Source organism: Corvus hawaiiensis, chromosome 27, assembly GCF_020740725.1.
Source record: "Corvus hawaiiensis isolate bCorHaw1 chromosome 27, bCorHaw1.pri.cur, whole genome shotgun sequence".
NCBI lineage: Eukaryota > Metazoa > Chordata > Aves > Passeriformes > Corvidae > Corvus > Corvus hawaiiensis.
Window position 1 is genome coordinate 1,808,899 of NC_063239.1, and position 25,770 is coordinate 1,834,668.

The 25,770-nt window shown below is 54.5% G+C and overlaps 1 protein-coding gene across 1 annotated transcript in view; it reads left to right on the forward strand.

Annotated features, from left to right (window-relative positions):
- The window catches only part of PEBP4 (phosphatidylethanolamine binding protein 4), a 72,555-nt gene continuing 46,785 nt past the window's right edge, over positions 1-25,770 (forward strand). The window contains exons 1-3 of the mRNA XM_048287341.1: positions 1-149; positions 894-1,021; positions 1,648-1,780. Coding sequence (XP_048143298.1) covers positions 900-1,021; positions 1,648-1,780 — 255 coding nt within the window. The 5' untranslated portion in view covers positions 1-149; positions 894-899. The remainder of the gene's footprint in view (positions 150-893; positions 1,022-1,647; positions 1,781-25,770) is intronic.

Consider the following 25,770-nt stretch of genomic DNA (forward strand, 5'->3'; position numbering starts at 1 on the left):
GCAGCTCCGGAGCACCCGGCTGCCCCTTCCCCGGGCTTCGGCTTTCATTCCCGATCCCTCCGTCCCTTCCTTCCAAGGAAACCATCTCCACGGCAACCTCAAACCTCCGGGCTCTGCCTCGGAGCTGCTCAGTCGTCCCCAGGACCTTGGTAAGTGGCTCGGCAGGGCCGGCCCTGGTACCCCCCCGGCGGCCGTGGTGGCCCGTGGCTACCGGGTCCAGCGGTAGGTGAGGAGGTGAGGGCTGGCGCTGGGCTTGGCAGGGGGGTGGGGGACCCAACCTTGTGTCCCCGCGTCCTCCTCGAGGCTTTGTGTGACTTCAAAGTGGGCGGCCAGAGTTGTCCCCGTGCGGGAAAAGCGCCGGAGGGGTGGCTGGGTCAAGGTGCTGCTCCCCTGAGAGGACCTTGCCTCGGGTCGGGGACGTGGCCTGGCGTCCTGGCTGGTTGTGAGTCCTTGGTGATGGCCTTAGACAGCCCGTGTCCGCTCCTGATCCCGATTTTCCATGGTTTTGGGGAGAGCAGCAGGGCCAGCCCGTGGAGTTGGGGACTGTCCCCACCTGGAGCCGGGTTTGGAGCGCGCTGTCCCCGGGATCGCCGTGGTGGCACCACGTGGGCACATCCCCGGCGCCACGTGGAGGGGGACGAAGCCCCAGCCTGGTGGAAAAGGCTCCTCTGAGCTGTGGGGCCGTGCTGGGGGCTCAGGCCTTCCCAGCAGAGGAAACCCAGCCCATTCCTGGAATAAACGGGATTAAAGTTGCGGAGCTGGAGGAGGAAATGATGGGCAAGGATGGGGATGCTCTGCCTGGAACTGGTTTGGGCTGGGAGCTGAACTGAGGGGTGCTGGGGGGGAAGCGCTGGGTGCCAGCGGGGTGACCCTCGCTGTCCCCGTGTCCCCAGGGCAGGATGAAGCTGCTGGCAGCCGTGCTGGTGGCGCTCAGCCTGCTCCTCCCTGGAGCCTGGGGCAGCGAGGCCTCCCGGACCTGCATCTTCCAGACCCTCAGCGAGTCCGACAGCGAATTCTGCAGGTGAGCGACGCTCCGTGGCCTCTGCCACCCCCTTGGTGTCCCCTGTGTCACCTCCCGGCACATCCCAGTGTCGCCTTCGCTGTTTTCCTGCTTCTGCCGGGAATCTGGGATGTCTCTGGAGTTGTTCCCTGTCGTGCAGAGGCTTTGGGGGTGACTTTTGCGGCATCAGGGATGGCTGATGTTTTCCATGGAAAACTTCAGGGGAAGGAGGCTGATGTTTTCCATGGAAAACTTCAGGGGAAGGAGGCTGCTTTTCCGCAGAATCCTGGGATGGTTTGAGTGGGAAGGGGCCTTAAAACCCATCCGGTTCCAACCCCAGCACCTCCCACTGTCCCAGGCTGCTCCAAGCCCAGTCCAACCTGGCCTTGGGCACTTCCAGGGATCCAGGGGCAGCCACAGCTCCTCTGGGAATTCCATCCCAGCCCCTCCCCAGCTCACAGCCAGGAATTCCTTCCCAAAATCTGCTGAACCCCTTGGCAGAGGGAGCAGAGCCTGAGCTTCTGCTCTTCCACCTCTGCATCCCGCAGCTCCTTCCCAGCACCCCAACCCCATCCCGAGCCTGACCTGGCTCCCACCTACATTCCCACCTCCTCCTCCTCATTTTGCTCCCTCTTCCCTTTTTCCAGGGGGGATTTGGAAGTCATCTACCCCGAGGTGGGCGACGTGAGCTGCTCCTACATCCCCAAGTGCCACGGGTACCGCCGGCAGCTCAGCCACGAGTGGGGCAAGCCCCGCGTCCGCTACCCCTGGGCTAAGAAGGTGAGGCCCCGCTCCGGCTTCTCCGCGTTCCCAAAGGTGGCACCAGGAATTTCCTGGGATCGGGGTGACTTTTTCTAGCTTTTTTTTTTTCCCCCCCCCTGCATGTCCTCATTGATTCGGGGTTTGGTTGGAGGCTGAGCTGTGGATAAATGGGATTGCCTTTTTTTTCTGACATTTTTGTCATTTATTTTTATTTTTTCCTACACTGTGGCCATTAAATCACCTTTTCCCACATTCAGGTATTTTTTTTACTGCCCTGAAACCACTTTTATATCTTTTTTTTGTTACGTTGACCATTTACTAAATATTTTTTTCCACATTGCACCCATTTTGCAGCTATTCCAGCCATGCTGTAGCCACTTAATAAATTATTTTCACCATATCCCCACTTTTCAATTAAGAATATTTCCTGCATCATAACCATCATTTCCCCTATAAGTGCAGCCGTTTATAATTTTCCCTACATTCACTTTTAAAACAATTAATTAAAAGTTTTTATATACTGTGACCATTTAATTAAGTGGCCAGAAGGTAGCAAAGAAATTAATTTGGTTTTTTTCTGCTACATGTGGCCACTTAATCATTTAAATTTTTTTCTATTTGTGGCCTCCTAATGATTTGATTTTTTACTCCATCATGGCTATTTTTACAAAAGGAATTAAATGGCCACAATGAAGGAAAAATAGGAATGAAGTGGCCACATGTGGAGAAAATTTTAATTAATTTTATTTCTACGTTGTGGCCACTGAATATTTATATTTTTTTCTACCTTTTGGCCATTTCAATTTTGTTTCCTCTATTTCGGCCACTTAATTTTTTTGGGTATTCTGACCACGGATTTTTCACTCCATTGCGGCCGTTTCATTTTTTACCCCAGCTCAGCCCCAAAAAAATTCAATTTAACATTTTTCCGCTGAGGATTTTATTTTTGCAATTTTTTAGTCGACTTTCCAAAGCCATCCCGCTCTCGGGCCGGGCTCTGGGCTCTCCTGCCGATGGATCCCGATGGAATTTGGGATCGGGGAGCGGGGGGGGGGGGGAGCTGCCGCTGCTGCTGTTCCCTCCTGTCACCACCAGGTGGCAGCATTGAACCGCCCGAGCTCCAGCGCCGCCCGCGCTGGGATTCACTGGGAGCGCTGGGATTCACTGGGAGCGCTGGGATTCACTGGGAGCGCCGGCATCTCCCGGGGGCTGTGCTGGGGGTGCCGCGGGCAGGGGGAGGGGACAATAACCGGGCTGACACGGGGATCTTTTGGGGGACACCCTGCGCCGTGCTGTGGTCCCAAAGCTGTCCCAGGATGCGGCGGCGTCTCGTAGCGTGCCTGAATCCCAGTGAAATCCTCGCTGGCACCCCAAAAAGCTCCATATCCCAATCATTTCCATAATTCCCATGGCCAGCTGCCGCCCTGGGAGCTGATAAGTGAGGTCTCAGCTCTGGTGGCGTTACCTCGGAGCGGGAGCAATCCGTTTTTCCAGCTCTTCCGCGCCGTCTGGGAAGTCTCTTCCCCCTGCGGATCACATGGTTGGAAGTAGAACTTTTCCTTAAAGACGTCTGATTCTTCCAAAATAATCCCCCTTCTCGGCGGAGGCTGCAGCACGCGGACCCATCCCCAGCTTTCCAGGAGTTTGAAGTTTCCTAGGAACGTGGGCAGTTGTTTTTCCTTTAATTTTAGTCCTGGAAAGCCAAACAGGGCCAGGAGAAGGGAAGGGACTCTCCGGGATGGTGCCGTGGGCTGTGGGAAGGATTCTGGGGACAAGAGCCAGACCCTTCCGGGCTGTGCCAGCGGGATGCGGGCTGTGCACCCCGGAATCCACCCAGAGCAGGGAAGGGAATCCGCCCTGGAGGAGCTGGGGGGTGTCACCTATTTATTTTGGGGTGGGATTCCAGCTGTGGCTCGGGGCGGGGGGTGGCAGGTCCCCGGGGAGCCCCTGGCACGGCCGGCGGCTCCCGCTGGCATCGGGAATGGCTCCGCTGATGGATTTGGCAGCGTTTCCTTCCAAGACATCTCGGCACATCTTGCGCTGAGGCGGCATCTGAGGACACGGGGCCCTGCCGCTTCCCGGGCTTTGTGGTGGGATTCTCCTCTGGCCGTCCCCAAAACCGGCTCCACACAGCTGGGAATGACCCAGCTGCAGTATCCAAACTGGGAATTCATCTGGGGAAGGGGCTGGGTGGCCTTAAACCCATCACAGGCAGCTGGCTCTGAATTTCTTCAGGGTGTTTTTAAATAAGAATATACAATTTTGATAGGAATATACAATTTTCTTACTCCTGAACCTCTAAGGATGCTTTGGGATAATATTTTTCCCTCCTAAACTCACCCTAAATTGAGTGGGAACAAGAGCTGTGCCAGGGCTGGGGCGTGAGAGTTGTTTTTACGTTTTATGGGGGTATTTCTAGACCCAGGAAATTTGATTATTCCTCATTTATTCGCAAGTGAGAGCGGGAAACTCTGGCAGAGTGAGGTTCTCTCCATCTCCCTGCGGTGCTCCAGTGGGATGCTCCGGCTCAGTGATCCTGGATGGGCTGGGCAGGGCTGGCTGAAGGGCTGGAGATGCTTTTCCCAGCCAAATCCGTGGCAGAAAATCTCGGGGTTTGAGGATGCAAACTTGTGTAGGAAGTGTCGGCTCTCTGTGGAACACTTTGTCTCTTCAAGAAAAACAACCACCAAAAAAGCCAAATGCGGAGTGTTTGTTTTTCTCTCCAGAAATATTTATCAGTTTTCCGAAGGTGGGGAGAAGGGGGGGAGGGATGGGAGGTTTCCCATCCTCGTCCCAGGTCTTTGGGGTGGGTTTGGAGTTCACCTTTGTGCCCCAAAGTCCCTCCCCGCAGCCTCGATGCTCCTCAGTGAAGGAACATCGATGGTTTGGGGTGAAGGAGTTGAAAGTGGGGTGGCATCTTGCAAAGCTGAGCTCTGATGGCAGCAGAGCCTGGCCTGGGGGACTTTAATGCATCGTTTTAGGGTGGATTTTAATATTTTGTGGTGTTTATCCAGTTTAAACTCCGAGCTGTCTGATCCAGCTTTAGAAAACATCAATTCACTGCTCAAAACCCCATTTTTGGGCAGTTTTTAGTGCTGTGAGGGCACCTGTTGTGTGTGGCTGCACCTCTGTGAGCAACAGGCTCAGGGAAAGGTGTCAGGGATGCACTGCCAGGGATGGGAGAGGGGTTATGGATGGCTTGGATACCCTGGAAAAGCTTTAATTGCTCTGTCCTGGTGGGGAGAGGTCTGGGAATGTCTGGAGATGCAGCCCTGGGGTGTTCAGGATGCTGAATCCATGGGAGATGCAGCCCTGGGATGTTCAGGATGCTGAATCCATGGGAGATGAGCCCTGGGATGTTCCGGATGCTGAATCCATGGGAGATGAGCCCTGGGATGTTCAGGATGTTCCATCCATGGGAGATGAGCTCTGGGATGTTCCGGATGCTGAATCCATGGGAGATGAGCCCTGGGATGTTCAGGATGCTGAATCCATGGGAGATGAGCCCTGGGATGTTCCATCCATGGGAGATGAGCCCTGGGGAGTTCAGGGTCTTTGATCCAGAGATCAGCCCTGGGAAGTTCAGGATGCTCCATCCATGGGAGATCAGCCCGGGGATGTTCCATCCATGGGAGATGCAGCCCTGGAATGGTCAGGATATTTTATCCATGGGAGATCAACCCTGGGAAGTTCAGGGTCTTTGATCCACGGGAGATCAGCCCTGGGATGTTCCATCCATCGAAGATCAGACCCGGGAAGTTCAGGATGCTCCATCCATGGGAGATCAGCCCTGGGATGCTCCATCCTCACTGGGAAACTCTCCTGAACACATCCCAATCCCCCTTTGGGTCCCACTGGACCTCGATACCCCAAACATCCAAGCACACCCACAGCACCTTCCCAAAATCCCCAACCGAGGAGCTGCCGGAGGCCCTTTCCCAGACCGGGGAAGCGGGACAACATCTGGAGCGACGGGAAGCGCGTCCTCCTCGTCCTGCCTCGATATTGCTTTGCTCAAGCAAAAATAAATTGGAAAAGAAAATTGGGCCCTCGCACCAATTTGGGGCAGTTTCTCGATTGTGCAGCGAAGCAAAGCCCCCGACGGTGATGGATCGCTGCATTAACCCGAGGCCGCGTGCCCTGATTCCCTTTTATTACCACTCGTGGCGGCAGACAGAAAAACAGATTACGCCGGAGATCAAATCGATAGGAACTTTATTTGCTGGCCTTTTAAAAACATATTTCGGGGCTTTATAAAAACATACGGCAGATGCCAGGGATGGGCCTTGTCTTCTCGTTAAAAAGCAATTTACCTGCGCTGGAGCCGCTACCTTTTACCTGCTCCTCCAGGTTTGTTTTCATCCTGAGGTTTGACAGCTTCCTTAGAGGCTTCTTTCGGCTGTGCCATCAGGTTTTTTAAGGATATGGGAAGGAATTGGATTTTTTTTTTTTCCCCCCGGACAAAATCTAGAAATAAATGGGTTTTTTTAGGGTTCCTACCCCAAACCCGACTTTTTTTAAACTTGGTTTTGGAAGAAACCAATCCGAGCAGCCAATTTGCACAACCCTGAGCTGAACTCCTTCCTGCTGCTCCACAGCTCACTGGGATACAGGCATTCCCATGCTGGAATGAGCTGGGACTGGAGCTGGAAAAGCTCCCCCCAGCTGTGGGAGCCGTGGGATGAGACCCTCGAGGGCGGCTTTGAGCTTCACCCAGCAGCTTTTTGGGCCTGGACCCATAACCAGCACCCAGGGCTGCTGCTGTGGGGCTGGAGGGGTCCTGCTGTGCCTTTGGGAATCGGAGCTCAGGGAGGGAAGAACAGGAGAAGGAGCTGCTCCCAGGAATCCACGGAAAGTCCACCCTGGTTCTGTCGCAGCCTTGTCCCCGATTGTTCCCCTTTTGTGAAGCGCTTGGTGGCCTGGCTGGGGACAGGCCTGATTTATGAAGGGTTCTGTGCTCCGGGGGCTGGATCCCATTATTTGGGCAATCACTGGTGTGAGGAAATTCATTAATCTTAACAAAGGCAAGGGCAGCTCTGCTCCATCTCCTCCTCCCCGGGCTGGAGGTGCTGCAGTGGTGGCAGGAGGGGACAAGGCGCAGCTGGCTGGGGAGGGACCTTTTCGTGGCACTCAGGTTCCATCCGAGCCTGGTTTCAGAGGGTGGTTTTGAAGCAGAAGATTCCTGACAGTTTGTGTATCCCTGCTGGCTCGTGGAGCCGTCTGGAGCTGAGGAGCCACCAGCGCAGTTTTCTCCCTCTCTCAATCCTGTCTGGGCTCCTCAGAAACAATGGGCCAACATTCCTTCCCGCTGCTGTCAGCCCGAGATTCCCGGGATTAGCCCAAGCCCCCGGTGATGAGCCCCTCCCTCGCTCTGGCCCCGCTGGGCTGGGTTCCCATGGCCTGGGACGGCTCGGTGGCATTCCAGCATCCCGCACTTCAGAGAGGGAATGGTGTGAGGGATCTGAGCTTCCAGAGGGCCTCTCTGAGGGCTTTAGAGTTGGGTGGCAAAGCCAAAATAAATGTATGTGCCGAGGGCTCTCCGTGCTGCCTCAGCCCTGTCCTCTGCTGACCCCCCCACCGCCGCTTCCATGCGGGATTGACTCGGGATGTGACCCCTCTGAGCCAAGCACTGCTTGAATTCCCACCTTTTGGAGAAGCACAGGAGGGTTTTCCCCTCGCTGGGAATGGCCGGAGTGGTTTAACAACATCACAGGAGGTGTCATCCCCCAGCAGGCCCTCGTCCCAGCGGAGGGGACCGGCGGGCAGCTGGTGCCGCGCGCCAGGGGAGCTGCGTTCCATGAGCAATCCTGGCAGGAATGTCACTTCTCATCCGTCTCCTGACCTCGCCATTCGCCGGACCTTTTAACCATCCCGGACAAACAACGTTCCCCTGGAGGCAGGAGGGCCGGGAAGCACCTCCAGGTCATCCCCGTGCGCCGGCATCTCCCGCTCGCTCCTCGGTTTTTCAGCAGCAAAAACGTTTGAAGGCGCCGCAGATTTTTTTCCCTTTGATCCCTGTAAACACTATACAGTAATCAAAGTTTAAGCTGCTTTGGGTGAAATAATTGCTTAACAATCATATAAGACAAAGTGATTCAACAAATGACAATTAGGACTTGTGATCTACGGAACAGATGCATTCAGTGTAGCATATTATAATGTGCTAATAGGAGATTGACAGCACAATAATAGGAGAGAACAGCCACTCAGCCTATAATTCCCAACCAAATGTGAGGCTGTCCACAGAGCTCAAATCCGAACAGGCTGTAAAATTAGAGGTAAGAAGGCACAAGTTTCACAAAGACTCATTAGCAGGTTGGCTGTGAATTTCCAAGGAAGGGGGGAAAATTCCTGCTGGAGGATTTGCTCGCGAAAGGAAGGAAGGAAGGAAGGGGAGGGAGGGGGGGACCTCAACCTCCGCACGTTGGGAATGAGTAACCTGTGTCACACTGGGCTCCAACAGGCTGGAGCTGCCGCTGTTGCCGGATGCCAGCCAGGTTTTGGAGCGGAGGGTGGCTCCCGTGCCGTGGCAGCATCCGGATCCCGCTGCCAGGGGTTGGGAAGCGTCGCTCGGTGTCACCGTTCCGCGGGGGACGCGCGGAGCCGCCGACGGTGTGAAGGACCAAATGAAATTAAGGCTAATATGAGCACGAAGCTCCACCGGGCATTCCCGACGGGAATTGGGCACTTCCCAAGCCTTAAATGATACTGATGGGTGACAGGGGCACCCTTTAGCCCTGTCCATGGGAATTAAGGCTTGTGCTGCTCTTCTCTTTGGGGACATCGGGGGACGGGGACGTGTGCGGGAGTGGAGCTGTCAATCTCCATGGCCCCGGCACGTGCAGAGGCAGGAGCTGGGATCCATCCCTGAGCCCCTCCGCACCCTGGGATAACGTTCCCTGTGTGTGCCGCTCTCTCCTCTCTGCTTCCCCAGCAGCTTTGGAAGCAGAGAGATCAAAGGAACTTAAATTTCCAGCTCTGGTGACAAACCAGATTTTTCAGCTCGTCTCGTCCTTCCCGTGCCCCGTGCACGTGTTCCACCAACATGGAATTTGGCCATGGTTTATTATGAAATAAACATGCCAGGAAATGCACTTTTTGTGCATGGGGGAGGATGGGAAGGTTTGGTAATTAAAACTTCCATCCATCAACGCTTTGCTCCCAGAGATAATTGTGCTGCTCCCGCAGATGTATGTTTTGTACGGAATTAACCGGTGGAAATTGGAGCTGGTGTGTCTGAGGGCATGGGATGTGCCATGGGCTGTCCAGAATTCCACTGGAATATCCTGGGGAAGGTGTGATCATGCTCTGGTTGGGAATTTGGCCTTTTTGTCCCCGTTTATTGCATGGGCAAGTGCTTCATATCCACTTTATTTTCGCCTGCTACTCCCAAAATTGCAGGGATGCACCTGCCAGGTGGGGCTGGCATAAAAAATAGGGATTTTCCACGAATTTTATTAATTGCAGAGCCAGACTGTGTTGTAGAAACAGATGAATCCATTGAAAACAACCTGATTCTTTTTTCCCCCTGCCCCATCTTCGGGATTTTCCCGGGATGCCACAGCCTGTGATGTGCCAGCGTGGGCGTCGGGCACTCGGAATTTCAGAGCCTTTAGCCGAGGTGACACCGGAGAAAAAGCCACAAAGATCCCTCCCCTCATCCCAACTCCACGATTTATTTTTGAGGAGACCCTCGGGAAGCGCTGCCCCCACAGAGCCTGGAGCCAGAAGGCAGAGCCCGTCTGGGTTTCAGAGCTCCCACGGGGGGCTCGATGGCAGATCAATGAGCCCCGTGGGGACCTGTCACCCTCGTGGTGTCTCCTGACATCCCCCGGACCCGCCTGGGCTTTTTCAGAAGGAATTAATGGCGCTTTGGGTGGGCAGGGGGGTTGATAGCAGCAGGCAGGTTCCTCCTGATGCTCCTGGCGCTTGAAAATTGAATTTGTGGGGTTTGGAATTGTGTTTAATCGTGGGGGAGCTGGGCATGGCTCCTCTTCATCTTCCTCATCTCCCTGGCATCCTCCTCGTCCCCCCAGCAGCCTCCCCAGCTCCTCCTGATTCCGTGGTGGGCCCCTGCTCCACAGCTCTGGCCTCGGACTTGGCTTAGGCTGGAAAAGGCTCTGGAACCTCTGGAATACCGGGCTGGGTGGATTGGGGGAGGGGGCTCTCTCTGCTCAGTCACTCTCCCCGTTCCAGGCAGGTGTTGCTCTCCCCGATTTTCAGAGGGCTCTGGGAGCGGCCAGGCTCTCCTGGGTTTCTCTGGGATGTGACGAGGATGAAAATCTGGGAATTGGGAATTGCTGGGTGGAGGGCAGTGAGGTGTGGGAGAGGTGTTGGCCTGGCAAACACACCCTGACCCTGCTGCCACCCTCCCGTGGGATTATCCCAGCAGCTCCCAGCCCCTCTCTGGCATCTGGGATGCCTCCAGCCTGCTCTGAGCCTGAGTTTTGGCAGCGGCCGCCCTTTGGCAGCCCTTGCCAAGGCCCTTCCTGGCAGGGAATCCTGCTCCGTCCTGCTCTGCCGCTCCAGCCGCACTTCCCAAACATCACCTCCCACTCCAGGGAGCATCCCGGGGAGCTCAGCCTCACTCCTGGCCTCGGAGCATCATTCCCGGGAGCCTTCCCTCCTCTCCTGCAGCATCTTCCCGGTGCCTCCCCGTCAGCACAGGAGCCTTTTTTTTTCCATGGATGAGTAATTCCTCCCAATTTGGGGGCTCCTTCCTGCGCTGTAACAACCCCGAGCTCGCGCCTGCCTTTTTCCAGCTGCCAATCTGCAGCAGAAATTCCCTTTTTTTTTTTTTTTCCTTTCCCCTTTTCCCTTTTCCCGGCGGGGGGGGAGGTGGGGGGATCTCGGTTATACAATCCGGGCTTGGGGCGACTATTTTGGATCCCTCCTTCCTGCCTCCAAACTGCAGCTCCGAATGTGACAAGTTACAAAACACTTGAGTCATTTCTCTCTCTCTCTCTCTCTCTCCTCTCTCTCTCTCTCTCGCGCTGCCTTTTTCCCCCACCAGGGTTTGGGTTGGTTTAAAGGGAAAAGAAGAAGAAAAAAAAAAAGCAGCGGGATGAGGATGAGGATGGGGATGGGGATGAGGATGAGGAAGGGGGGGGAAAAGGCGGCTCCCAGCGTCCCCTCCCAGCCCGGGGGGCTGCGGGCAGCCCCCCACGCAGGGGAACTCGCGGGGTGTTTATGTAAGATGCTCATGTTCTGCTGAGCTGCAGCGAGAGCTGTTGTCGATTCCCAGGAAAACCCACGCTGCCCACGTAGGATCTCCCGAGCAGGGTTGTGTAACGGGGAGCCAGGCAGCCGGGGGGGGCGGGGGGGGGTCGGGAGATCCTGCCTGAGGCGGGGAGGGGGGGGGTGGAAAGCGGGGATAGATGGAATTTGGAGGAGTGGGAAAAGTCCGGCTGCTGGGATGTGCTGCGGGTGCCTCGCCAGGAGGGTGCGGGGTGCTCAGGGGGTCGTGCCCCGGGCTGGTCTCACCTCTCAGCACAGATTTGGAATGAATTGAGTCACTGGGTGACTTCCCAGCAGCCCCGTTTCCTTGGATCTCGGGAGAAAAGGGATTTTTGTGATGAGATTCGGTGTTGGACTCGAGGAAAACATCACTGATGTCGGCTTGATGGAGGAGGTGGCCTGATCCTGAGCGCTCCCGGAGCTCGTGGGATCATCACAAGGGGAGGGTCAGGCTGGAGATCGGCAGGAATTCCCTCGTGGGAAGGGAGGTTTGGAGTCCCCGTCCCTGCAGGTGTCCAAGGAAGGGCTGGATGTGGCACTCAGGGCCCCGCACTGGTGGCAAGGTTGGGCTCGGTGATCCTGGAGCTCTTTTCCAACCTGAATGATCCCACCACGATTTGGGGGAAATTCCCTCATTTCCCACTGTCCCCCGTGGATTCGCATCACCAGCCTCAATATCCGAGCTGGGGCCACATCCACAGCTCCGAAATCGCCATTTCAGTGCTTTTTTCTCTAAATACCAAAAATCCAGGAGCGCTGGTGGCTTGTGCTGCTCCAGCCCTCTCGGGGTGCTGGGATCGGAGTTGTGAGTGCAGCGTTACATTTTTATCCCTATTTATTCATGCAGAACAGAGGCGCGGGGCGAGGCGCCCTGCTCGGGAGCGCTGCTCTCCATGAGAACGCTCCTTCATTTCCATCCTCCCTCCTTCCCCACAACTGAATTTACCCGGGTTATTTTTATTCCTCATGTGTATTTTTAATTTAAAAAAAAAAAAAATTAAAAAAAAATGTTGGGGGAAGGGGAGGAGAAGAGAAAAAAATAATTAAAAAAAAAACCCCAACCCAACCATTACCACCCGATTAAATTCACCTTATTTTTACTTCCATTCAAATTTCCCCTCCGGAATTTTGATAAGCCTGGGAAAAAAAATGAGGCGGACAAGGGAGCTTCACCCGAGGGGAGAGCCGAGGCCCGGGGATGAGGGGGAGGAATGTGTTTTGGGGCAAAGAGTAAGTTTAGAACTATTTTTCTCTTAACTGGAGCACTTAGCTGCGCTGCAAGCCATTCATCTTGTGCTTTAATAACTCGTTCTCCCTGCAAGATGGGCTATCGCAGCCCTGGATATTGCTTTTCTTGGGATCCAGGATCAAAGATGGATCTGCTTCCTCTAATAAAACACGTTTTCATTGGAATTGAGATGATTTTCCACGCACTGCTTTTCCCCTTTAGTTTGGGTGCTGAGCTCTTCTTTGCCCCGAATCCCTCTTGCTGGCCTGGAATTTGTTTATTTTCCCTTCCCAAATGACAGAAATAGAAATTCCCTCATTTTCCCCCATCCCAGGGGAGCTCCAGGTGCTGCCATTTGCCTTGGGCCACCTCTAATCGATGGATAAATCAGATATTTACGATTTATAGAGGATATTTTCCACCCAGGGGGTCTGTCCTGCTGTGGGAGCTGATGCAGTTTGGGGGTATCACGGCGTTTGTGACCGTTTTATCCTTTTCCTGCCACTTTTTTATCAACAACTCATCCCCCGGAGCAAACATTTCCCCGTGCAGCAGCTTGTGCTTGTCCCCCGGGGGCTCTGACGAATTTGCAGGGCCTCGAGGCCGGGCCGGGGAAGGAGGCTGGGAGCGTTTGGAATCCTGGAAGGTTTTTTCCGGGAGCAGAGGGAGCTCTCGGCTCGCGGCTCCGCCGCTTCCCCGGCGCCGCCTCGCCAGGGTTCAAATCCTGAAACAAAACTTGTCCCTTTCATGTTCCCCTCGCCCGACTGTCTCTTAACTACGCATTTGATCTCGGCATCTCCGCGAGAAGGTTCAGAGCCTGAGCAGGGATTAATGGGAAGCGGGAATTAATGGGAATTAAGCGGCGGATCAAAGCGGCCGCGTGGCGGGCGGCGTTCGGGGGGCCGGCAGCGGCGGTGGCCGTGGAGGCGACGCTCCGGGGTGGCTACCGGGGGACACAGGGGGCACGGGGAGGTGGCTCCCGGTGCCCTCGCCTCCAGCGGAGCACGGGGTGAAGGCACCCGGCAGAGGGTCCGTGTCCCGCTGCAAGGGACTGTCACCTCCGTGCCAGGCCTTGGGGGGGCTCGTGGCTTTCCCGCCAGGGGTTTTCCAGAGTTCGGGAATGCTGGAGGCTGCCACGCTTCCCGCAGCGCCGGAGCCCACGGGCGAGCGGCGGGAATTCCCTGGTTAAACAAATATTTGGGGAGTGGGAAGGGGGGGGAGAAGCGCTGCTGAGGCTCCCAAAATGCTGAGCCCCCCCAAAATGCTGAGCCCGCCAAAATGCTGAGCCCCCCCCAAAATGCTGAGCCCCCCCAAAATGCTGAGCCCCCCCAAAATACTGCAACCCCGCAAAATTCTGAGCCTCCCAAAATGCTGAGCCCGCCAAAATGCTGAGCCCCCCAAAGTGCTGAGCCCCTCAAAGTGCTGAGCCCCCCCAAAATGCTGAGCCCCCCAAAATACTGCAACCCCGCAAAATTCTGAGCCTCCCAAAATTCTGAGCCCCCCCAAAATGCTGAGCCTCCCAAAGTGCTGAGCCCCCCCAAAATGCTGAGCCCCCAAAGTGCTGAGCCCCTCAAAGTGCTGAGCCCCCCAAAATGCTGAGCCCCCCAAGGTGCTGGGCCCCTCAAAGTGCTGAGCCCCCCCAAAATGCTGAGCCCCCAAAATTACTGCAACCCCGCAAAATTCTGAGCCTCCCCAAATACTGAGCCCCCCCAAAATTCTGAGCCTCCCAAAGTGCTGAGCCCGCCAAAATGCTGAGCCCCCCAAAATGCTGAGCTCCCCAAAGTGCTGAGCCTCCCCAAATGCTGAGCCCCCCAAAATACTGCAACCCCGCAAAATTCTGAGCCTCCCAAAATGCTGAGCCCCCAAAATTCTGAGCCCCCCAAAGTGCTGAGCCCACCAAAATGCTGAGCCCCCCAAAGTGCTGAGCCCCACAAACTGCTGCAGACCCCTAAGATGCTGCAGCCCCCCAAAATGCTGCAGCCCCTTGAGATACTTCAGCCCCCAAAATTCTGCAGCCCCCCAAGACACCGAGCCCTCCCATCCTGCTGAGGCCCCCAAAATGCTGCAGCCCCCCATGATCCTGCAGCCCCCCAAGATGCTGAGCCCTCCAAAATTCTGCAGACCCCAAATGCTGCAGCCCCTTGAGATGCTTCAGCCCCTCAAATGGCTGCAATCCCTTAGGATTCTGCAGCCTCCCCCAAAATTCTGCACCCCCAAGATGCTGCCCAGCCCCTTCCCCAGCACTCACAGCCCAGAGGGAGGATGATGGCAGAGCCAGGATGAGCCTGGGGTGGGAGCAGCGTCTTGCACCCACCAGATTTGCAAAATCAGAGTTTTTCTCCACTAAACTCCCACCTGGACCCGGCTGTTTTGGGGGGATAATCCCGGGTGGGAGTGGGGGGCACGTGCCAGCTCCGGGGTCAGGATTGAGTTCTCCTCAAGGCTTTGCCCTGGTTTGTGGTGCGGCTGCTGGACCTCGTCCTGTCCTCACTGCTCCCGGGAGTTCTCCCAGCTCAGGGAGGGGCAGGTCACGCACAGCCGAGGGATTTGCCAGATTTCTTCCAGCTGGAGGGAAAAGCCTGGGAATTTGGGTGGGGAGCTGGCCGTGAGGGAGAAGCAGGGCTCCCAGTGTTTGGGAGAGGAGCAGTTCGGCTGCTGGGCTTGTGGTCAGAGTCCGGCCTTTCCCGGGATATCCATGAGATGAGCTGCTCCAGGAGAGGCAGAGAGGGAGAGCCGGGAGCTGCCACCTGGCACCTTTCCCGTTGGAAAGGGAAAGAATGTTTGGAAAACAGGACTTTTGTTACCTTTTGGTCTTCTCTTGTCGGAATGTCACTGCGGGGACAGAGGAGAGAAGTGCAAAGCCACTCTGGCCGCTGCAGTGACTGCGGCCTTCACGTGCGTGGTTTTCCCAGCAAAATCCAGTGTTGGGGAGAGGGAGAGCTGCAGGTGGATGAGGGGGGGTCCCCGTGGGGTCCGCACCTGAGCGATGCCTCCTGTGCCCCATCCAGGCACCTGCCAGAGACTGCATCCTGATCCCTGAGCATCCTGATCCTTGAGCATCCTGATCCCTGAGCATCCTGATCCCTGAGCATCCCAATCCCTGAGCATCCCGATCCTTGAGCATCCCAATCCCTGAGCATCCTTATCCTTGAGCATCCTTATCCTTGAGCATCCTGATCCCTGAGCATCCTGATCCCTGAGCATCCTTATCCTTGAGCATCCTGATCCCTGAGCATCCCAGGCTCTGAGCATCCTGATCCCTGAGCATCCTGATCCCTGAACATCCTGATCCTTGAGCATCCCAATCCCTGAGCATCCTGATCCTTGAGCATCCCAATCCCTGAGCATCCTGATTCCTGAGCATCCTGATCCCTGAGCATCCTGATCCTTGAGCATCCCGATCCCTGAACATCCCGATCCCTGAGCGTCCTGATCCTTGAGCATCCTGATCCCTGAGCATCCTGATCCTTGAGCATCCTTATCCTTGAGCATCCTTATCCTTGAGCATCCTGATCCCTGAGCATCCTGATCCCTGAGCATCCTGATTCCTGAGCATCCTGATTCCTGAGCATCCTGATCCTTGAGCATCCTGATCCCTGAACATCCTGATCCTTGAGCATCCCAATCCCTGAGCATCCCGATCCCTGAGCATCCCAGGCTCTGAGCATCCCACACTCCAAATATCCTCACCCCTGAGCATCCTGGTCCTGGCACATTCCAACCTCCAAGGATCCTGACCTCTGAGCATCCCAGCCTCCGAACATCCTCACCATGTCACCCATGTCCCACCCAGGCACCTGCCAGTGGCTGCACTTGAAGTTTAAGCCCCAACAGACGCCACCTTTCCAGGAAAATCCTTTATAAACCGTTTAATCACCCGCATCCAGGGTAGGAATTGCTCTCCAAGGGTTGTTTTTCCCGAGGGCCCGAGGCCACGAGGCCGAGCTGTGGCCGAGGAATGGGGTGAAAGTCTCTGCCCCCTCTTTGCACACCTCAGCACACCAAAAAAACCTCCTCCACGAGGGCAGCCGTGCAATTCAAACCCCACCACGCACACACACGAACCCGTGGCAGGCTCCAAACAGTGAATTAAACGAGGATGAAAGGCAAATGCCAGCTCTGGCAAAACCCTAGGAAAGGAGCCATCAGCTCTCCGCAGCGTCCTGGGATTTTCAAGCCACGCCAATGGAATTTGGCCGCTTCATTTCATTCACTGTCAATCAGCGTCGCTGCCACTGATGCTTCCTCCTCTTTTTAGATCCCCCATTTCTTTTGGCGATGCCCAGAGCGCAGTTGTATCCCAGCCAGGCAGCCCTCATCACCAAGCGATTAAATCAGCGGGAAAAAAACCAGGAGAGACGGCTCCTCTCAGACATAATAGTAAAAAGGGGGTGGCGGGGACAGGGAGGGGGGTGACGGCTCCAGGTCTATTTCTGCTCTGATGTGTCCTGGCGCTGCCGGAGCCTTCCCCGGGTGCTGAGCTGTGCCGGCGATCACCAGGTGGCAAAGAGGGATGTGCAGGGAAGGCTCCTGCACCGAGCTGGGTTTTCCCGGTGTCCCAAAGTCCCCGGTCCAAGGGGTTGGTTCTGTTTTGGGGCCGGCTCCTGTCGGAGCCGTGCCAGGTTCCCGTGGGCACCGTCGCTGTGTGGAGGGATTGGGGTGTTGGGGAATGTGGGTGTCACGCCTGGGCCTGAGCATTCCGACATCCAAGGGTCCTGATCCCTGAGCATCCTGATCCCTGAGCATCCTGATCCCTGAGCATTCCGACATCCAGGGGTCCTGATCCCTGAGCATCCTGATCCCTGAGTATCCTTACATCCAAGGGTCCTGATCCCTGAGCATCCTGATCCCTGAGCATCCTGACATCCAAGCGTCCTGATCCTTGAGCATCTGGATTCCTGAACATCCTGATCCCTGAACATCCTGACATCCAAGGGTCCTGATCCCTGAGCATCCTGATCCCTGAACATCCTGACATCCAGGGGTCCTGATCCTTGAGCATCTGGATTCCTGAACATCCTGATCCTTGAGCATCCTGGTCCCTGAACATCCCAGCCTCTGAATATCCTCACCCCTGAGCATCCCGGTCCCTGCACATTCCGACCTCCCAGGATCCTGACCTCTGAGCATCCTCACCCCCAGGGCATTCTGATCCCTGAGCTTTCCATCCTCTGAGTATCCCACCCTCTGAACACCCCAGCCTTTGGGAATCCTGGTCCCTGAGCATCCCAGCCTCCAAGCATCCCATCCTCTGAGCATCCTGCCCCCTGAGCACCCTGGCTCTGATCATCCCAGCGCCTGAGCATCCCTCTCTCCAAGCATCCTGACCCCTGATCATCCCGACCTCCAATCATCCCAGCCTCTGATCATCCCAGCCCCTGAGCATCCCGACCTCTGAGCATCCTGGCCCTGTGCCTTCCCCCAGGGCAGCTTCCTCCCAGCCTCTAAAATCGAGTGCTTTAATAACGGGCTGTAAAGGGACCGTGGAGGGAGGGGGGAAATAATTGTGTGATCCAGGGTTATCAGTTCACCAAGTGTTTCCTGCCCTGGATTTGGCTGTTCCCAGGATAACACGGAGCTATGAGGGCTGCCTTAATGAAAGCGCCTGTCCCTGGGAAACACCAGTGCGACCATTCCAACCCTGATGTGTCCGAGTGTTTCTGGGCCCCTTTTTCCTGCAGGAATTTGCAGCAGCAGCAGCAGCATGACCCTGGCTTTGTGTGTGCCAGTCCTGGGCTGTTGGAAGCTGCTTTAATTGATGTTATGGTTGTTTTTATTTATTTTTAAGGATTTTACATTGAAACATAAAGATTTAGGTAATCCCACCTTGCTCATCACATCCCTGGGGCTGCTCCGGCCGCTACCACCACACCTCTGTCCCGAGTGCCAAAGTTGGGCTCGGATCCCAGCTTTTCCCACACAGAACAAAACCCTTTGGGGTGGGAATCCAAAACTTGCCATCCCAAGGGACTGTCCCCGAGTGGCTGCACATCCTGGCTGGGGAGCGCTGGCTCCGGGGGATTGTTTGTTTGGGAAATAGGATCAGAACTAAGCCGTGGAGTGCTGGCATGACCGCCGAGTGGGGCAGCGCAGGGCTGGGCCAGCCACTGCTTTTCCATTCCAGAAATGTCACTGAGTCACGAATGACTCACGATTATAATGGGAGACATTTCCAACCCGGCGCATGACTCGGAGACGTCTTGCAGGGATGTTAGAGCTGTTTGCAAAGTCCAGGCCTCGCCCTGGCTCTGTCCCTCCCTCCCTGGCTGCTTTGTGTCCCCCCCGTTGGCCAAGGTGACACCACCCAGCGTGTGGTGGCAGCCGGGATGTGCCTGAGGATGCTCATCCGTGTCCCGTGGGATCGGGGGGACATTCCACGGGATCAGGGGGACGCATTAAGGCTCCCCATCAGGTGACAGGTGTCTATTAAAGTGACTCCCATCACCGCTGCCTCCGGCCTGCCCTTGACCCGGGGCTGGCCCAGCAGACAGCTCCGTGTCACGCGTGACCTCTGTGGGTGACCTCAGCGCCGAGGTGGCCGTGGCTCCCGGGATTTTGGCTGCCAGAGGGGCAGCAGGGGAGGGATCTGTGTCTGAGCATCATCTGGGTTTGCTCTGCCGCCATTCCCTCCTCTTCCCACACAGGAAAATCGTCCTTCCCGCTCCTGGGAAGGTGGATGAGGTGTCCCCGCCTCAGAGATGCGGTGGCACCCAGCGGCAGCGCTCCCCTCGCAGATTCCTCAGCACCTCCTCTTCCCACAGCTCGCCTCATCCCAGCCTCCAGAGCCAATTAATTAAGCAGGATTGGTATGAACGAGATGAGGGAGGCGTTTGATCCAGTCAGACCAGTCCAGGGCTCTGGGGTGACCGCTGTGGGTCGGTGCCGGCGCCGTTCCCGGTGCGATGCCGCGAGCTGGGCTCGGGGAGCCGCACGCTTCCCTCCTCGCTGGAAATACTTTCTCACCAAATAGCATTAAATATTCCTGAGCTGTGAACATCTTGGACTGATTTTATTTTCCATAAATAAACTTGTTGGGAGATATTTGGAGATGGGCCTAAGCTGCAGAGCTTGGACTGGCTCCCAAATCTCGCTGCTGTTTGGGCTCGAGGGGTTGGTTCAGGATTGTTTCGAGCTTTATTTCGCTTTCAAGGGGTTGGGATTGAAGAAGTGCCCTCAAACAGGACCCTCTCAGTGCATTCCCAAAATTCCTGATTCCCTCAAATGCTGTTGATGGTGAGAGAGGGGATCACAGGTGTCCCTTCACCTCCAGACACGGCTGTAGGGTTGTATCTATAGGGGCTGGGCATTTTGGGAGCGGCATTTCCAGTGGAACCAGCTGAATTCTTCCAGAGGTACCAAATCCCAGTTTTTCTGGAGTGGAACTGTGGATGCTCCACGTTTTAGGCACTGTGGTGTTTTGGGGTGCAAATCTTTCCTGGTCACACAGACAAGGTGCCCCTTGCCCAGCTGGAGATGCCTCCAGCCTATCCCAGCTTCTTGCTGGAATTTCTTTGCTTTCCAGATTGGACAAAGAAAAAGCAGAAAAAGAGAGATTTTAAAAAAAACAAACAAAGGAAAAAAAAAAAAAAAACACAAACACCCCAAAATAAACACAACCAAACAATGACGTTTATTTATTTTCCAATGGGGAAACCAAGTGGGAGAGCTGCAAGGACGTGTTTGCAAACCTGCTCCCGGCACGGCGCATCCAGAGGAGGCCGGATCCGGATCCGCGGGGCAGGGAGGTTGAATTCCCTTCCTTTCCCGGCAGGGCCGAGCGTTTCCCGCTTGTCCCTGTGCCTGATTAACAGTGACAAGGACAGGATTGCTCTTTTGGTGAGCGCACATGCTCCCCAAACCCCCGGCCGTCCCTCAGCCTCGCCTTCCCTTCTTCTCCCTCGGTCGCCAGGTTTATTCCAGGGGAAGAGGAGTCTGATCCACCCCGTAAACTCTGTCACATCCTCATTAATTTGGCCATGTCTGCCCTGCTCGCCTTAGGGAAGCGTCACATTTTTAACGAGGCTCCGGGGGGGCCGTCACGGGCGATGGCTTCGTTTTGACAGCTGAGGTGGGAAAGGTGCAGCGTCAGGGTTTGCTCCAACACCGGGAATTTTGTCTCCGCTTCGTTTCACCCGGGATGAGGCCGCTGCTCCTGGGGTTCCTGGGGGTTTAAAGGTGAGATGGGCGTGGACCCGGAGCCAAGGGGTGCTGCTGGTGGGATTGTCACTGGAATACCGGCCTGAGGCACTTCCAAGCTTTTAGGAGAAGCCCAGGATTTGGCACCATGGCTCAGGACCAGCTGCCCTGGCTAATTCTGTCCAGTTCAGCTTTTTTCCCGACATTGTTCCCAAACTCGATCATTTTGTAGTGAAATCTCACGGCACGGTCTTCTTCCCAAAGAATATAGTGAATATATCTATATTCCAAATAATCTTATATGAATTCCATATATTCCCAATCTAATTTTAAATTGATTTATAATTTTTAGTAATAAATGATGTCTTTTCCCAACACATTAGATACAATATTTTATCTTCCCACTATATTATATATAATACAGCTTCCAGTACATTATATCTAATAATACCGAAATGCATTATTTTACAGCTTATAAAATACTACTTTTATTTTATATTCCACGTATTTAATGCTCTATCTGGCACTGCATCCCTGAGCGTTTTTGTGCTCCGGGCAAGGATCCGTGGCTTTTCTGTGTAAGGCCAGTGGCTGATCCGTTGGGATCTTGCTCCATCCCAGGAGCTCTTCTAACCCATTCTAATGCAAATGTGCATTAGCTGATAATCGGAATGTTGAGTGGATTATTTCACCCCCCAGACGAGCTGCTGCAAGGCACATTTTTAGTTTGGTTTTTTGTTTGGTTTTTTTTTTTTTTCCCTTTTACTATATTAAACCAAAAGGAAAAAAAAATTAAAAATCCAAACCAACCCTCCCAGCCGCAAAGAAACCCACCTTGGGATCAGGATTGATCCCCGGGGATCTGGGCAGGAAGCAGGATCTCTGTTTTTCCCCTCTCGAGGCCAAAAAGAAATGAAGACCCCAGGACCTGGTGGCACCCTCGAACAGCTTTATGGCATGTGCTCCCTAATTGCATCGGCAAACATTTGCGGTGTAATTAAAGCCGGGAGCCACCAAACCGTGAGAAATCAATTAAAAGGAATCCTGGCTGTGGGAGCAGCATCCCATCCCTCCTGCCTGTCCTGTGAAGATGCTGCTTCATCCTTTCTCTCCCCCTTTCCCACCCCCAAAAAAAAATCCCACAGGAGGGGTTGATCCCCCTAAATGGGGTTTTGTCCTTCCGATCTCTGGGATGCTGGAGCGTCCCTGCCTTGTGGTGTCACAGTGTCGCTGCTGGTGTCGATTTTGGTGGGTTTTGGGAATTGAGGAGTTGCCTTTGGTGCTGCAGGATGGGGAGAAGAGGGAGAATCTCAATGTCAGCATGGGATGTGGGGTTTTTCTGGGAGCAGCCACAGGTTGGGTTGTAGGTTAAAGGCGCCGGGCTCAGCTCCTGCCAGGAGCAAATGGAAACGTGCAGGAAATGGGCATTTTTTCCAGCAGGGTTTGGATTTTGGGGTATAAACAGGGAAGGGAGATCAGCCCTTAGGAACAGGAGCCTCCCGTGAGATCTCATTAAAAAATGTTTAGGAATAATGGGAGAAATCTACACCCATGTACCTCCAGAAAGGGTTTTGGGGTTTGGGTATAAACAGGGAAGGGCCATCCCACTGTGGGAATCATGGAATGCTGCTGCTGCCTCTGCTCCAAGCCTTCAGCATCTTCCCAAAACCCCCTCTCACTCCAGGAGCAGCTTTTGGCTCGATCCATCCCCCCAAACACCGGGATTTGGCTGGAATCCACCATCCCCCCCATCCTGCTCCAAGCACGGGACACTTCACCCTCAGAGACGCAATCCCCCCATGCTCCGAGAGCTTGGAAAAAAGATCTGAATCCACCAAAACAAACCCTTTCCCTGCACGTGCGGCTGCTTCCCCTGGGAGAGGCTGAAAGAGAGACTGGAGCTCATGTGACAGATGTTAATCGCATCATTTAATGCACTCCTGGAAGGCACTTGGATACAGGGATGGGGAGGAAGAGCAGAATAGACTATTGTCTCCCGTTTCCGGCAGCATCCCCAAGGAATGGAGAACCCCAGGGAATGGAGAACCCCGGGCTGCACAACTCACCCAGGGTTTGGTAGGGAGGTGGGAATGGCCACGCTGAAATTTGTGGGGTTTCTGCTGTATCCACGGTGAATGTGCCCGTTTCGGTACAAAGGAATGATAAAAAAAGGCATAAAAATGGTTTTGGGTTGTTTTCCAAAGGGCTGTTTGGGGGGGAAAACTGGAGAGGGGGAAATAGGGAAGGAGGGGTGGTGTGTGATCCACACCCTGGACCAGACACAGATACAGGAGAGGGGAAACAGGGATGGAGGGATCATATCTGATCCACAGCCTGGACCAAACACAGTCCTAATAGCTGAACAAACAAACCCTAATAGCTGAACATCCCTGGAGCAAGCAGGGAATATAGGAGAGGGAAAATAGGGAAAATAGGGATCATGTCTGATCCACACCCTGGACCAAACACAGTCCAGGATACAGGAGAGGGGAAATAGGGATGGGGGGATCACACCTGATCCACACCTGAGCATCCCTGGAACAGCACATGGATACAGAAGGGAAATAGGGATCACACCTGATCCACTCCCCAGAATCCCTTTAGCCAGGTCAAGATACAGGAAAAGGGGAAATAGGGATGGAGGGATCACACCTGATCCACGCCTGAGCATCCCAGGAGCAAACAGGGGATACAGGAGAAGGGAAACTGGGATGGAGGGATCGGAGCTGATCCACGCCTGAGCATCCCAGGAGCAAACAGGGGATACAGGAGAAGGGAAACTGGGATGGAGGGATTGGATCTGATCCACACCTGAGCATCCCTGTACAGAATGAGGGATACAAGAGGGAAAACCCTGGTGGAGGGATCATTCCTGATCCACACCTGAGACCCCCTGGAGCAAACACCTCCTGCTTGGCCTGGGGAACGATGAAAGCCCATCCAACATCCACCGTGGGTTGGAAAGGGGCTATTTGCCGGCGGCAGGGAATTGCATTTCCAAGGCAGAAGCAGCATCCCATGGGCTGCTTCCCTGATTGAATTCCCCCTTGGTGACCCGGGAAGGTAATTGAGGCGCAGGGGAGCCAGGGCAGAGCGCACCCCCTGGAAATCAGCACCTCCAGCCACCCCCTCCCTGAGCCGGGCAGCGACCGAGGCGAGGTGCCTTCAAGGTGCCTGGAAGTAACCAACTTATTGCCTAATAGATTTCTCAGTCATGAATTCCCCGTGCTCCGTATGCCCCCCAATCAGAGCAATTATGGATTTAAATGGAACTGGAATCCGTGGTGCAGAAAATGCCCGTTTTAGCGGGAGATTGGCCAGAGGTGAGGGACCTGGAACACCCCTGGTAATGAAAGCTCTTCACAGCTTGCCGTGTTCCACCCGGGAATAATTGCTGCAGCCTGTGATACGGATCCGGCTGCGTTAATGATGCCCTGTTCCTTTTCACAGGACTCATTTCAGCTTCCCCCATTTTTCTTTCCCCGGGATTTCAAAGCGCCGAGGCATCGTGGGAATTAACGCATTAACGCGGCCGTTGTGGCGCTCGGGGTAGTTCCAAATGTTATTCCCGGCTTTTCGGCCGGGATCGATTAACAAAGTGCCGGGGAGCCTCGGGAAAGGGTGGCCGGAGGGGGGTGGAACGTGACACGGGTGTCATCCCCGCGTCCATCGCATTTGGAATTGATTCGCCGTGACAGGATGGAATTATCAGAACAAAACGTACTTCAGGAATTAAAAAAGAAAAAAAGAAAAAAATTAAAATAATAATAGAAAAAAAAATAGATGTTTTGGATTGGAAATAAAACTCCCCTTAACTTCCGTATGAAAACCACATCCAAGGGAGACAGTTGGCTTCTCCTCTGAGTTTATTATTAAATATTTTACCAGGGAGGGAAGTTCTGAGCTGAGCATCTTTTCCCTCCTGTTCCTGGCAAGAGCAGTTTGTGTGGAGGGAGGGTGAGCTCTTGGTTGTTTTCCCGAAGCTCTTTCTGGGGGTAGATTTCTCCCATTATTCCTCGGTTTAAACAGCTTTTTAATGAGATCTCAAGGCAGGGTCCTATTCCTAAGTGATATTGGGAATATATCTGTGCTTCCAATATATCTCTATCTGGAATATAGTGTGTATTTCCATATAGGACATATATAAATGTATGTATGGAATTAATAGAGAATATATAGAGAATATACAGCGAATATACAGAGGATATATAGAGAATATATAGAGAATATATAGAGAATATACAGCGAATGTATAGAGAATATATCTAGAATATCTAGAATATCTAGAATATATAGAATATATATATACAGAATATAGAATATATACAAAATTATCTCGAAATATCTATAAAAAGACACAAATGTACCTATTCTATATGGAAATTCAGGAGATATAAAATATTTATTCCCAATATATGATCTATTATATATTATCTATATTTTATAATATATTTGATTTGGTGCACAGGGCTGAGAGAAAGGCCCTGGCTGTGCTTTTGGATACTCACAACTCGGAAGCAGCAAATTCCAAGTGCTGGGAGGGGGTTCCAGCAGGTAAATGGATGCCGTGGGTGGGTCGGTGCTGCATCCCCAGGGATGGAGCCGGACGGAGCAGCTCCCGCCGCTCCTGAAATGCTTTAATTTCCCCCCAAATGGAGCCGAGATATTTTTTTTTCCCTCCCTGCTTTTGCCATCGCTCCAGCTGAAGCTCCCAGGGGGCTCCGGGATTAATTTCCTCGGGTGACCCTGGGAGCCGCAGCCGCCTGACCCCGGCGCCGGAGGGGCCGCGAGGTCGCGGCGAGGGAGCAGAGGGGACCCGCGGCCGCTGATAAGGAGCTCGGGGCGCTGCGGAGTTTGGACAGCGAGGAAATGGCATTTCCAGTTAACTCAATCCCGGAGCGGCCCCGGCCGAGCCGCAGCGCTGAGATTCAATTACCGGCGCCGTCCCTGGGGACAGGAGTGTCACCGTCCCCCCCAGCGCCGGCCGCCAGCTCCGATGCCATCCCGAGACCATCGGTGGCCTCGGGGGCGGCTCGGGGTCCCTGCGGAGGGGTCGGGGCTGGCGAGGGGTCGGAGCTGGCAGCGAGGGGTCGGGGGGTGTTCGGAATTGATCAGCGAGTGCTGAGAGCTTGTAGGAGTGGGGTTTTATCCCGCTCTTCTCCCTGTAAGGAGTCAGGCCGTGGGTTTTCTCTTGGAGCAGGGGAATGGAGGCAGCGCTGGGGTTTGGTGGCCGTGGGGGGGGGGGGTGTGGTACCCGCTGAGCATTGTCCCGTGTCTCCTACACAGGGCATGGAGCAGAGCCAGACAGTTCCCATAGGGGCCTGTCCATGTCTGGATGGTTTTAGGGCTGATCCCAGTGGAGGAGGGGATGGGAGAGAGGCTGGTGAGGAGCTGGGGAGGCTCCTCT